We start from the raw sequence: 13,979 nt of genomic DNA, 5'->3' as shown, positions 1-13,979 counted from the left end.
CTCTCTCTCTCTCTCTCTCTCTCTCTCTCTCTCTCTCTCATCGATCCAGCACCCACCAATCCATCGATTCCACGCAGCCACAATTCGATTCGCCATTGCGGCCTGAGATTCAAGCACGAATTGATTTCGGATTTTGTGGATGTGATCTGTGCGAAATCGGAGCTTAATGGCGGCCGGCGCGTACACGGATCAGCTCGAAGCTTACTTCAGGCGAGCGGATTTGGACGGAGACGGCAGGATCAGCGGTGCTGAGGCCGTCGCTTTCTTTCAGGGCGCCAATTTGCCCAAGCCAGTGCTTGCTCAGGTTCGTCAGCGCTTCGCTTTTGTATTTCATTTTGATTTGTTTTCTCTGCATTTGATATTGTGGATTTTTGAGCTTGGATATCGAATTGTGGTTAGTTGATAGTGAGTAGGGAGTTAGTTAGAATTCTGTGTGTCTTTTTCGAAGTGGTGGAGTAGGAGGTGAGAGGATTGGGGTGGAGAAGCTTCACATTCACTGACTTGGAGAAATGGAAATGGATGCTAAAGCGAAATAGATGCTTGATTTGGGCTACATTGCCATGGTCACGACTTAAAAGAGTTGGAGGAATCTTGATGCTGCGTGTGTTTGTGCTTGTTGGAGGTGTTGCCACTCGGTTCATTGTTTCTCTTGATTTATGTTCTTGTGGAAGTGAAAAAGAGATAAAACGTGCGAGGGAAGGAAACCGACATGAGAATGAGTAGAGTACTTTATAGTAGAATTCTGAATAGAAGGACTAGCATAAAAAGGTGTCCAATATTGAGCACTGTCCCATAATTGCTCTACTTCGTCTGCCACTCTCATGAATTTTAGTGTTCCTCTTGAGACAAGCATCCCCAAGTGTTCAGGAAACAGCACATCCATCAATCACAAGGCCTTACTCCAGAGAACTCTTTTTTTTTTTTAGTTTGTAAAGCCTCGCAAGAAGCCGGGATCACCAACCCAAGCCAGCATTCCCAAAGAACTTTATCCACAGGGAGAAAATAAGTGGACTCAATTATACCATTGAAATTTTCAGCATTAATTTCACATTGTACCCACTACTTAGGACTTAAGAGAGGTACAACAGAAGACGTTTCTCTTTTATCTTAGGTGGTACTTTAGCCTTCCAGGTTGCTTGAGAGGGACCAAAAGAGAAGAGAAGCCAACCATTAGCTTCTGTAATAGGATCTTGCAAGGAAAAAAAACGTTCTGCTGCTGGGATGGGACAGGCACAACTTTTCAGTAACTCAATTAGCTCATTCACTTAATCTCACGATAAAGCAGCAGAGGAATGATTGAAATACCAGCCAGTAATGGATTTATGGCTGGCATATACTATAAAGAAGGAAACAAAGATGATACACTGATTTCCAGACTCATGTGTGGATCTCACCCTTACGTCTCCCCACTCAAAAACTGTACAAAGAAGTTTTAGGCCCTAAAGATATCTTACCATGGGTAAGAGGCAAGAAAAACAAATCTGTTTTTCCATAAAGAATTCATCCAACCTACTTACCATTAAGAACCCAACCATTTTTGATGGGCCACATTTTTGCAACTCCTATGCTTCCTCTCACCTATAAGCTTGCCACGACAAGTAGCCACATTTACAGGGATTTATTACGAGTAATAGATTAGCATGCTCAGAAACACTTTGATATATACAAACCCTTTAAATTGTTTCAATCCATCTACCTTCTGAATGATTATTTCTTTGTGTTTGAAATATAAACTTTGATTTAGCATGGAACTGTTAGCTGATCAAGTGTTGTTTGTTTTATGACTTGCAGATATGGATGCATGCGGATCAGAACAAAACTGGTTTCCTTGGTCGGCCAGAATTTTATAATGCTCTTAGACTTGTGACTGTGGCTCAAAGCAAGAGAGATTTAACGCCGGATATTGTCAAGGCGGCATTATACGGGCCAGCTGCTGCAAAGATTCCTCCCCCACAAATTAATCTTTCAGCCCTAGCTGCACCTCAAGCAAATCCCATGGCTGGTGCACCTGCTCCACAGATGGGTATAGGGACACCATCAACATCTCAAAGTTTCGGGTTTAGAGGATCTGGAGCTCCCAATGCAGGTATGAACCAGAATTATTTCCAGCCACAGCAAAACCAGTCCATGAGACCTCCTCAAGGCATGCCCCCTGGGATGCCTAATACTATCCATTCCCGACCACAACAGGGATTTGGAGGTGGTGTGGGGGGTCCCAATGTAATGAACTCAAATAATTGGCTTAGTGGAAGCACTGGTGCACCTCCTCCTGGTCCCAGAGGAATTAGTTCCTCCATGCCCTCATCTACAACACAACCACAACCTCCGGTGTCATCGTCTTCCCTGCCTACTGTTAATGACAGTAGATCATTAGTTCCTTCTGGAAATGGGTTTGCTTCGAATTCGGGTTTCTCAGGTGGTGTATTTTCGGCAACCCCTCAATCAAAGCCAGGAGCTTCTGGGTCAACATATTCTGCTAGTAGTGCACCTATGCCATCAGCCATTGTTCCAGTTTCAAGTGGGTCTCAATCTTCTAGTAAGCTCAGTGCACTTGATTCACTGAGTGCATTCACAATGCAACCTTCTGGTGGCCAGTTTCAGCAGCCCCATGCACCATCAAACCCAAGCCAGCAAGTTTCAGCTGCGGTTACTACCTCTTTTTCATCACCTTCAATTTCAGTTGGAGTTGGAAACTCTAATTCTGAGAATTCACAGCCTCCTTGGCCAAAGATGAAGCCATCTGATGTTCAGAAATACACAAAAGTCTTCATGGAAGTAGACAGTGACAGAGATGGTAAAGTCACTGGAGAGCAGGCACGAAATTTATTTCTCAGTTGGAGGTTGCCAAGAGGTAAGGTTTTCCAATTAATCTTAGACAGTAATCATAGACAATGTACTAGGTCCGATGCTCTTTGATTGGTGATCTTGAAAACTTAGTTACTAATCTAGCATTCAGTCCATCGTTCTGCACTTATATGGTCTTTGTTTGAGTTTCTTGGTTTCGATCAAATTGGTTAAGTGCACCTCGTGAAGGGGGTTGACTTAAATGGTATATTTTTGGTTGAGTTGTAGAGTGATCTCCTGTGCTTTCTACATGTTTTATTATCATAACCGGAAATTCTTGGTAAACATTTCTGAAAGATAGTGCTTCAATTTGGCTGCTTTAGTTTAGTTTCCCATTCATTTCCATTGGGAAGATAATGATGATCATACATGTATGTATGTATTCTTTTATATTTTTTTGGATAGATGGGAACCCAAATATGTATGTATTGAATTGGGTATCATCCTAAGTTTTTCATGATCTAATATAATTACTTCTGGACACCTTAAGAACATCTATTTACTTTTGGTACTTTGAACTTTGTCTATGATGTTTATGACACCCTTAATAAAGTTGGAATTAATGTATTCTTACTTGAATTCGGAGAAACTTTCAGTAGACTTTGTTTGGTTCTGCAAATGCTTAATAATATCCATTCGGGTCTTTCTCAGAGGTTCTAAAGCAGGTGTGGGACTTATCTGATCAGGACAATGACAGCATGCTTTCCTTAAGAGAGTTCTGCTTTTCTCTCTATTTGATGGAGCGTTACCGGGAAGGTCGGCCTCTTCCAGCTACACTTCCAAGCGATGTTATGTTGGATGAGACACTGATATCGATGACAGGTCAACCAAAAGTGGGTTATGGAAATGCAGCTTGGAGTCCCCACCCAGGTAACATTTTGGGTTTCTTTTCCAATATCTTTTAATTTGCTCCTTAGATTTTTATGGGTGAGATATTTCTTTCCCTTGCATTTAGGCTTTGGACAACATCAAGGAATGCAAGGTTCCCAGATGATGCCACCTGGTACTGGTTTGAAGCCACCAATTCAGGGAAATGCCCCTCAGGGTGATCGTGCAATGCAACCGAATCAGCAAAATTTGAGAGTGCGAGGAATGGTGGCTCCAAACCAGCTTGACAATGGGAAGCAGGATTCAGCGAACTCAAAACCTCAAGACCCTAGCGAGGCAGAGAAAAAGGCAAGTTCCTCTGTTCGTTCAGTTGTTTCAAGTTTCTGCAGTCTCCTTTGGGAGATAGGATGGGGATAAAGATGTTATTATATTAATAATAGTCCTTAGTCAGGTTTGGTATAAACTAATGAGTTATTCTAGGCCATTGTTGTCATACTGAACAAACTACCTTCCTCTTCCTTTTGCTCCCCTACATAATAAAATAGTATCTTTTTTCAAATAAGAAAGTCTGTACCTCGGAGATTCAAAGCCCAAGGTTCTTTGGGCCTTGGGCTTTTTATGTAGACAGAGTGAACTTAACTAATACCTACATAATCCCGCTAAATAGATATAACAGGAAAGTCATTGAGTTTAGTCACCTGCCATGCTGTCTATATCAATTATTATTCAAGATATTGGCTGAAAGTGTAGATGAAATGCAACAGTCCTGAAAATTGCTCATTAATTATGTGTTATGTTTTATCATGTTATTGAAGAGTGGCACTGTTTTGTTTAATTGGTCAATGCTTGCCCGTGGTGTTTTCTGTGGCCTTGCCCTAGCATTAGATTTGCCTTGCTCTTGGCGTTATATTGGCTATTTGGCCCTGGTATTGGCTTTGCCCAGGTGTTTGCTTGCACTTGGCGCTGGATTCATCTTGTGGTTATAGCTTTCACTGGTGTGTTGACACAGGGATGACCTTTTCTCATTCTCAATCTTTAAATCTCTTATTTTTATCAAACTGGGCCAGCCTTGTGGTTAGGCTTGACTTGGGAGTTTTGCTTCCAAAAAATTCTCGATATATAAGCTGACTCACTAAATTGTTTTTCTCCCCATTCCTTCTATTTTTTTCCTCCATGAGTTATGTATGTGGCTTTTGATCACTTGCTTCCAAAATCATTCATACTTGTATAATACTGGATTTGATAGGTTGAAGAAATTGAGAATGTGATTCTGGACTCAAGAGAGAAGATTGAGTTCTATCGCACAAAAATGCAGGAACTTGTAAGTAACTTCTGGCTTTCAATTTTTCCTGGCCTTCTTGTCATTAGTGGCATGCTGTTTAATATTTTCTTTGTACAAAGTTTCAGATATATATAAATATATACGCTTATTTATACACAAGAATAATTCAGGCCTTGCTATGAGGTTGTTGGAATGCAATGGTTTGCTCCCATGCGTGGGGTTTTGAACCCCTCAATACCTGCCTAGCTATTTGCTAGAGTTTTCTGCTTCCTAAATATTGTATGGTTTGGCCCTAGTTTCGAGCCTTGGTCTGTGAAGTGGGGTTGAGGATTTCTGGGTATCAAAGAATCCAGTAGTTAAAATGCATGTTGGTAAACACTTCAGAGTATATCATTCTAGTGATCCTGTAATGTTGGTTTACGGCTAGGGTTCCTAATACAATATGATTTTGGTAATTGCAAACCTCTTGGTAATCTTTTTTTGTGGGTAGGGTTTACCTATTCACTGAACCGATACTTGAATTATCTCATAAAATGACTTAGTTTGAAAATCTTTTAAGTTATGAGGTAGAAGTACAGTATTTCGTTTCCTTTGGTTAATTGGCTATATATATATTTATATTTCATTTAAAATATCATATGCTGTCTTCTTTTCTTATACAGTAGAATTCTGGTCAGGGCTGGCTCACCTGTGCTTTATCTATTTGTCATTTTTGCTTACAGGTGCTGTATAAGAGCAGATGTGATAACAGATTAAATGAGATCACGGAAAGGGCACTGGCTGATAAGCGTGAGGTATTTGCTAATACACACAGAATCACAATGGTCTTAGCAAGATATGATTAGTTTGTCCTAACAAGTGGTATTGCAGGCTGAACTACTGGCTAAGAAATATGAAGAGAAATATAAACAAGTGGCAGAAATAGCATCTAAGTTGACCATTGAAGAGGCCATGTTTCGCGAAGTTCAGGTAATAGCATTTTTTGTTTGTTTCAAATAACTCGTAACTACACATTTTCTGAGCTCAGACCCATGTCATTTGTCTCCCACATGGACATGTCTGTCCTTTTCCATCTATCTGTGTATTTTCTTTTTTTCTTTTTTTCTTTTTCTTTTTCCAAATGGTTAAAGGCAGTACAAATTAGGACATCCTTAGATCAGTAGTCCCATTCAATCTTTTCTTCTGTGACTTTCTAGATATGTATCTTCTTTAAATGACCTACTGCATTATTCATGAGAATGTAGTTCATTGTATCGATTTCTGTTAATTCATCTCAGGAGAGGAAGACTGAATTGCATCAAGCAATTGTTAAAATGGAGCAAGGAGGTAGTGCTGATGGTATCCTTCAGGTATAATTCTGTGCCATTTATATGAGCTTATTACTGTATGTTAATTTGTTCACTGCTGATGGATTATTTCTGCTCCAGGTCCGTGCTGATCGTATACAATATGATCTTGAGGAACTAATAAAGGCTCTTACTGAACGTTGCAAGAAACATGGGATAGAGATGAAGTCAGCTGCAATAATCGAGCTTCCAACTGGTATGCAAGGCCTCGTATCTTTTTCAGATCCTGTTCTGTGCTGTTTCAATTAAGCAAGGACCCACACTTGACAATCTGCCTTCAAATTTTATTTTTATTCCATGACATTTTTCATCTGATGGTTTAAGGCTGGCAACCTGGAATTCAAGACGGAGCAGCTGTTTGGGATGAAGAATGGGACAAGTTCGAAGACGAAGGTTTGTCCTGATTTTTCTAGCCCAAAGTTTGTTGTTTGTATGCCTCATGATTGTTCATTTTCCTTTTCCTATTTGATAATCAGCAAAGCAAAATGTGAAAATGCTTGTTCATTCATATTAATAGGAGTGCCAATAACTTTCAGGATTTGGCAATGATCTCAAAATTGATTCCTCAACAAAACCTGACTCTGGATCTGTCCAGAGAGAAAAGGCTTCCCCAGATCGTAGTTCAACTCCTGATTCATCATTTGTTGCTAATGGAAAGTCAGGAATTTCTTCCAGCAATGGTGATCATGCACATGAAAGTGATTCTGTTTTCACCCACAGTGAAGATGAACATGTAAGAAGTCCCAATGGCAGTCTAGCTGGAAGGACTGCTGTAGACAGCCCGTCTCGAGACTTCTCAGATATCCACTATGGTAAAAATTCCGAAGCAGATGGAGAAACACATGGGTAGGTGTTCATATAATTCTCTCCATGCTAATGTTTTTGCTACTGCTGACTGATACTACGTATTTTCTGGTCACAGAAGTTTTGATGAATCAACCTGGGGTGCCTTTGACAATAATGATGATATTGACTCTGTTTGGGGTTTCAATGCTGACAAGGGCAAGGTGAGACTAACATCTGAAGTACTGCTCTAGCTAGTGATTATAAGACATGTGCTAATGCGTTGATGTTTCCCGTATTTGATGTCAACCTGCAGGACTCAGATTCTGAGAAGCACCGAGATTTCTTTGGATCTGATGACTTCGGTGTCAACCCAGTAAGAACTGGATTCCCGAATGCAGATACCGCCTTTCAGAAAAAGAGCATTTTCTTTGAGGAGTCTGTTCCTAGCACACCAGCCTCGAGGTTTGCCAACTCGCCAAGATACAGTGAGGCTGGGGATCAGTACTTTGACAGTGGTTTCTCAAGGTTCGATTCATTCAGTAGCAGGCAAGACAGTGGTTTTTCTTCTCAACCTGAGAAGTTCTCAAGGTTCGATTCCATAAATAGCACTAGAGATTTTGGCCACTCAAGGTTTGATTCCATAAGCAGCAGCAGAGACTTTGGCCAAAGTCATGGCCTCACAAGGTTTGACTCCATAAACAGCACAAAAGATTTTGGCCAGGGTACATACTCTTTCGATGACTCAGATCCATTTGGCTCTTCTGGCCCCTTCAAGGTCTCATCAGAGAGTCAAAATGCAAAGAAGGGTTCTGATAATTGGAATGCTTTCTAGCCGGCAATCCACTATATTATTGTACCTCACAAAACCCCACATTTTTTTTTTCTCTTCTTTTTCCCCATTTTGTTCAAGGGTTGTGCATTGTAGCCAATTTTGTGTGTGTTGTATAGCTTAGAGACAATATGTGAACATATATGTTGTTGTTTGTATGGCCTTATTGTATTGAATTGATTACAGTGTATAATTTGATGTATACAAAGATGAAACGAGTAAAGTTGATTTTTTTTCTTCTGTACTATTCCTTCCAATAACAAGTTCAATATTTTGCGCTAATTGAGTAAGAGGATTGCAAGCTCTTAGCACAAACAACAAAGAAGTTTGCCTTCAAATTCTAAAGCAGCGTACTTCCATGGCTGCTCTGACTGACGTGGTTTCTAATCTTGAAACAGTTCCTCTAGGCTCTAGCTCCGAGTTGAGGTGATTGCACCAAATGAAGGATTGGGAATGATCTGGAGCGAAAAATTCACTGACTGGACTCAAGGAGGAGGTAATTTTACCTACAACTTTTTACTGCTTTTGACTTCGTGGTGCTCTGTTTCTTACATTTCTGGAAACCTGGACTAGTCTTCTTTGTTTCTAGCCACCTCACTTTCGTTTGTGGATTGATATTGAGTGGTTGGAATTTGGAAATGCTTCATATCACTGTTGTTGGTCTTGTATCTAACGTTCGAAGCAACTTCCAACACAAGTAAATTGTCAGCAAGTACTGCACTAGTCAACTACAACTCTTCTATACACACACATAGATCGTAACTTTTAGTTCCAACTTTATCAACTATCAAGTTTGTTGATGATTCACTGAAACCATGGCGACCTGGTTCTTCCTCATAGTAACTACCCTCTTCATCTCTTTGCTTGTCAAAACCATTCTCAGTGTTATCTCAACCAACAAACTCCCTCCTGGACCTTTTATCATTCCCATAATCAGCAGCTTGTTATGGCTCCGCCAGACTCCCTATGAGATGGAGCTCGCACTCCGAAAATTCCATGGCCAATACGGACCCATCTTCAACCTCCACCTCGGCCTCAACCCTAAAATATTCATTGCCAGTCGATCCCTGGCTCACCAGGCCTTAGTCCAGAACGGAGCTATATTTTCAGACAGGCCACCGGCTTTGGCTACTGACAAGATCATAACTAGTAACCAACATAACATCAGCTCTGCCGGATATGGACTCACATGGCGGCTCCTCCGTCGCAACCTGACCTCCGAGATACTTCACCCTCTGCGTGTCAAGTCTTATGGCGCGGCGCGCAAGTGGGTTCTGGACATCCTCACCACTCGTCTTCAAGTGGAGTCTGAATCCAAAGGTGTGGTAGTAGTAGACCATTTTCAGTATGCTATGTTTTGCTTGTTGGTTTTGATGTGTTTTGGAGACAAACTCGAGGAGAAGCAGATCAAAGAAGTGGAGCGTGTTCAGCGTCAGTTGTTGTTGGGTTTGTGGCGGTTCAGGTTGCTTAGTGTGAAGCCTGGCATCACAAAGTTCCTGTTTAAAAAGCAGTGGAAGGAGTTTTTGAAGATTCGGAAAGAACAAGAAGACGTGCTCATTCCTCTTATACGAGCAAGAAGCAAGGCAAAGACCAAGGTGGAGCAAAGTGATGAATTTGTGTTGTCGTATGTTGATACATTGTGGGATCTTGAGCTCCCTGAAGAGAAGAGAAAGCTTGAGGAAGGCGAAATGGTTAGTCTTTGTTCAGAGTTTCTGAGTGCGGGCACTGATACTACATCCACTGCATTGCAGTGGATCATGGCCAACATTGTAAAGTATCCACAAGTCCAAGAGCGGCTGTTCGCAGAGATTAAAGGGGTTGTGGAAGAAACAGAGGAAGAGGTGAAAGAGGAGGACTTGCAGAAGACGCCTTATTTGAAAGCTGTGATCCTGGAGGGTCTAAGGCGTCACCCACCTGGCCACTTTGTGTTGCCACACAAGGTTACTCAAGACATCGTTTTGGATGGTCATGTGGTGCCTAAAAATGCTACTGTCAATTTCACAGTGGCTGATATAGGGTTGGACTCAAAAGTGTGGGAAGACCCTATGGCTTTCAAGCCGGAGAGATTCTTGAGTGGTGGTGCAGGAGAAGGGGTTGATATAACAGGAAATAGAGAGATTAAGATGATGCCTTTTGGGGCAGGGAGGAGAATTTGTCCAGCTTATGGTTTAGCTATGCTTCATCTTGAGTATTTTGTGGCCAATCTGGTTTGGAGATTTGAATGGAAAGCTGTGGATGGAGACAATGTGGACTTGTCGGAGAAGCAGGAGTTCACTGTGGTCATGAAGAATCCATTGCAGGCCAATATATCTCCGAGGGTAAATAAGTGAAGGAACTCTGCGTGTTGTGTACTTAGGACAACATAAAAGAGTTGATATATGGTTAGTTTATCAAACTCTAAAGTCTTTATTGTTTATGGACTGTGTTTACATATTATGTAGATGATTCCTTGTAATCAATTTTTAACTTCTCATGTGATTGGTCTTTCGTGTGTTTAAGTAACGAAGTTTTCTTTGTGTCTAAAGCAACACTTTCATTAACACACTATTGATGTCTGAGTTTACAAACATGTCGCTGGACCTTGTGCATATAATCTTGAAGTTACAGCAATTTGGTCCATCTATTGCAGTTGTTGAATGTTGATATTAGGTCTTCTTACCAATTCATATTTGTACAATACTTCTCTGCAGCTCATGAGCAATGTGGCCTATAAGCATTGGAGAATATATTGTCATGGTGTGTTTAGCTATACATCATGTTCTCCTCAGCATAATGTGACAAATAAAGATTGGTGTTCAGGTATTATGAAAGAGCTGCTGCTGTTGAGGTCAGAGGGAATATACAGCAAATGGTATGGTTCAGGTATCATTATCCTAATGTATATTTGTGTTTGGTGTATAGTTCTGTGTTGTTTTCTGACTATATTGATATATGTACGTTGTTTGTTTTGCTTAACTAAGTACAAGTATATATGGTTGTGATCGAGGCCTTGCTTTGGTTTTCAAAATCTGTAATGTGAAATTGAGGGTGCAAGCAATCACTCCCAGTAATCTCATGAATTCATGATTAGGCATGAATACCGAAAACTAATTCCTAAGTACTTCACATAATTGGAATGGTATTTCTAATTTCTTCCTCGAGGATAATTGGAATGGTAATTCAAGCATAACTATCCAAATCCAAGAGGTTTCAATTTGTAGTGTTGTATTTCATCTGTGTAGCTCTTACTTCCCAGGAACGAAAATAGGCACTTACAGAACTAGTATTCTCCATGTTAAAAAGTAGGTCTAGTATGGTCGTATGGATGCTAGACGAGAGCCAGTTAGGTTACCATATGTTTGAGGTGGGATATCTTTGTGTAACTATGTACGTTGTTCGTTTTGCATTGAATTATACTCTATATAACGGGTTATTTTTTTTTTTTTTTTTTTTTTTTTTTTTCAATTGCATGTGTGAAGATTGACCATGACTATGATTGTTAGTAACTTAGTATACAGTGAAATACTGAAATTGGTCTATACTAGATAACCTCAGACGTACTCGTCACAAGAACCATTTGAAACTTCTGAACTGATCAATTTGGTCTTCTGTTTGTTTGTTGTGAATCTAGACTCTATTCAAAAGTGCAGAATATGATCGACTTTCAAGTAGTTTTCCAACATATCTTTTTGTTTTGAACCTCATTGTTTCAAAATGAGGAGAGTTGAAGACTTTTCGGTTTATGGTCTAAAAAACTCATTTTTCGATGATGTTTTGACATCTCATCCGTTCAGTTTTTAGGTCTATATAAGTAGATCACTTCTATAAATTTTCAGCCAAATTGGTGATCGTTAAGGTAACAAACTAGATCAAATTAATGGACGAACCAAATTTGTCAAATATGAACAATTCAAGTTCATAATTAGTAAATCACACTTATAAATGTCTTATCGATTTTCAATATGGCTGAAAATTTGCAGAAATGATGTACTCATAAATACATATAAACTGAAAGGTTAAGATGTGAATATAAGATCGAAAAGTAGGATAAACCGAAAAGTCTTCAACTAGCTTGTTTCATAGCCAGATTAAAAACTATATGTCTGCTTATGATATTACAAGATATTTTCAGATATCTAATATCTTATCAGAGATTTGTAACAGTATCTAGACAATGTGGTCAAAATTTTAGATATTCTCAAACTATTAAAGATTTGTCATATTCATGAGTTCATGTTTCATGCTTCTCTCAAGCGCTCGCACAAAACCCAGCTATTTCTTATAAGTCTCTACATTCATGAGTTCTTGTCCATTTGATTTAGTTTTTGGTCTCAATCTACAATATTCGTCACCTTTTGTCAATTCCTTTGTCTAGGTTGGTTTTTTCTTTTCTCATCCCTGTAGCTTTGGTCTGTTGGCGTCTACCGCACTGATGGTGTTCAAGTTTGTGGTGGTGTATATTGCTTACTTTTCTCGACTTTTAAGCTTGAAATTGTGATGATTATAATAAGTGCTCAAGTTTTGAACTACAAGAAATTTGTAGTTTTTGTTGTGATTTAAATTGAACATCCACTGCACATGTTATCTTTTATAAAAGAGTATCTAGTTGTTGGATGAAACTTGAACCAAAGGATCAATTTCAAAATCAGACAGGTAACTAAAAGCTAACTAATACGAGTGACTACTAATTTCCTACAACTCAGTCCCAAAAAGACTAAGTTGAGCATTTCAATGTATGTGATTATGTAGTTCATTTTGTGCATATAATGGAGGTGATGGTGAAGAGAGGCTAGTAGAGGTTAGGAATGTAAAGGAAGAGCTGGATAGTTAGGCCATGCTTCAAACTCTCTTAGACTCCATCTTCCATCATCCAGAGGTTGTATGCCTACTGTTCTAGTGCATTTCGCTTTAAACCCTTTGTTAAATCACACTATGGGTTTTTTTAAGGGGTCTCAAGATTTTTTGAATTCTTAAACGTACCATTTTCATCTAGTTTATCAAGATAGCAGGGTTTAATTAATGGCAACAACCCGGTTTTACGCAAGATTTCCAAACTCTTTTCTGGCATTTCTTGTCTGACAACATTCATCAGCTTGCAAAATGCACTCATATTGCATCTTAGCAGACCTTTAGAGCCCGTCATATCCGTCTGCTTCTTTCTTTTTGGCATTGTTTTCTCTTGCTTTCTCTTTTTTCTGATAGTTTTATGACTTTTTTCTGCCTCTTCTTCTTTACTCCGTAGGTAGAGTAGAGGAAGAGAATGGATGTGCATAATTGTAGGTGGTGCAGGTTGATGATTGTAGGATGGAGGGTTGATTTGGTGGCGTGCGGTTTGAGGTGTAAAGGAGAGGAAATTGAGAGGATTTACTACACGTATTCTCATTAATCTCTATTTCCATGTCCCTAAAGATGAATTGTTTTTTTTCCTGTTGTATCTCTTTAATAAGATCTCAAGACCCATTTAATTCTTAAACATAACATTTTCAAGAAATGGGTTTAAAACGCGATTTGGATGATGTTGGATGAGAGTTTGGAGAGTTAGTGAGTCTTGAAAACAAAGATAAAGTTAGGTGTAGTCATTGGTGGCATTCATAGGTTGAAGAAACATATAACCAACATTAGCGGTAACACAGCTCCTATGAAATGGCTTTGAAGAAGGATAGAGAGAAGTGTAAGAAAGGTATCAAGAAGAAATCGAAAAAGAAACCAAAGAAGGAACTAGCATGTGACATTGAGAACATAATCAAGAAATTGGAGGATGTTGTAAAGAAATTAAAGGAAGTTGTTGTGCAGCAAAGGGGTGTGATCCACATTTTGGAAGCTAAAGTAAGGAGATTGGAGTCATCTAGCTTATCAAGATTGAAAGGTTAATTAACGACTAGAACGTTGTATATCAATATAAGAAGAATAAATAAAATATGCGATGAGATTATTTGTGAAGGGGTACTTAATCAAAACTTTTTGGACGTTTATGGTTGGATGAAATTGTTTCAACGGTTGTTCCGTAGGCGGAGCATCACACTCACGCTATTTTGCATCCTAAACAAGATCGTGTATTGAGAGTTCGTGAAAATGCAAGACAAGG

At 39.5% G+C, this 13,979-nt stretch overlaps 2 protein-coding genes across 3 annotated transcripts; both read left to right on the top strand.

The window, feature by feature from the left end:
* Positions 1 to 137: 137 nt before the first annotated feature.
* Positions 138 to 7,992, top strand: LOC101299675. The gene is made up of 13 exons (XM_004300084.1): positions 138 to 304; positions 1,792 to 2,851; positions 3,496 to 3,714; positions 3,800 to 4,020; positions 4,919 to 4,993; positions 5,677 to 5,748; positions 5,825 to 5,923; positions 6,232 to 6,303; positions 6,382 to 6,496; positions 6,625 to 6,693; positions 6,837 to 7,146; positions 7,223 to 7,307; positions 7,400 to 7,992. The coding sequence occupies exons 1-13, from the start codon at positions 167 to 169 to the stop codon at positions 7,916 to 7,918; spliced, it is 3,054 nt and encodes a 1,017-aa protein (XP_004300132.1). The 5' UTR covers positions 138 to 166; the 3' UTR covers positions 7,919 to 7,992.
* A 649-nt stretch (positions 7,993 to 8,641) lies between these two features.
* On the top strand, positions 8,642 to 10,898 carry LOC101299191 (cytochrome P450 89A2-like). 2 transcript variants are annotated; one of them, XM_004300082.1, is made up of 2 exons: positions 8,642 to 10,296; positions 10,606 to 10,898. In XM_004300082.1, exon 1 carries the CDS (start codon positions 8,731 to 8,733, stop codon positions 10,243 to 10,245), a length of 1,515 nt encoding a protein of 504 aa, XP_004300130.1. In that variant the 5' UTR covers positions 8,642 to 8,730; the 3' UTR covers positions 10,246 to 10,296; positions 10,606 to 10,898. The 2 variants fall into 2 exon arrangements, with proteins under 2 accessions (XP_004300130.1, XP_004300131.1); XM_004300083.1 differs by having other exon boundaries at positions 10,715 to 10,784.
* Positions 10,899 to 13,979: the final 3,081 nt, after the last annotated feature.

The sequence above is a fragment of the Fragaria vesca genome, linkage group LG5, assembly GCF_000184155.1.
Source record: "Fragaria vesca subsp. vesca linkage group LG5, FraVesHawaii_1.0, whole genome shotgun sequence".
Lineage (NCBI taxonomy): Eukaryota > Viridiplantae > Streptophyta > Magnoliopsida > Rosales > Rosaceae > Fragaria > Fragaria vesca.
The sequence above is the reverse complement of the archived record's forward strand: the minus strand, read 5'-3'. Positions and strand labels throughout refer to the sequence as shown.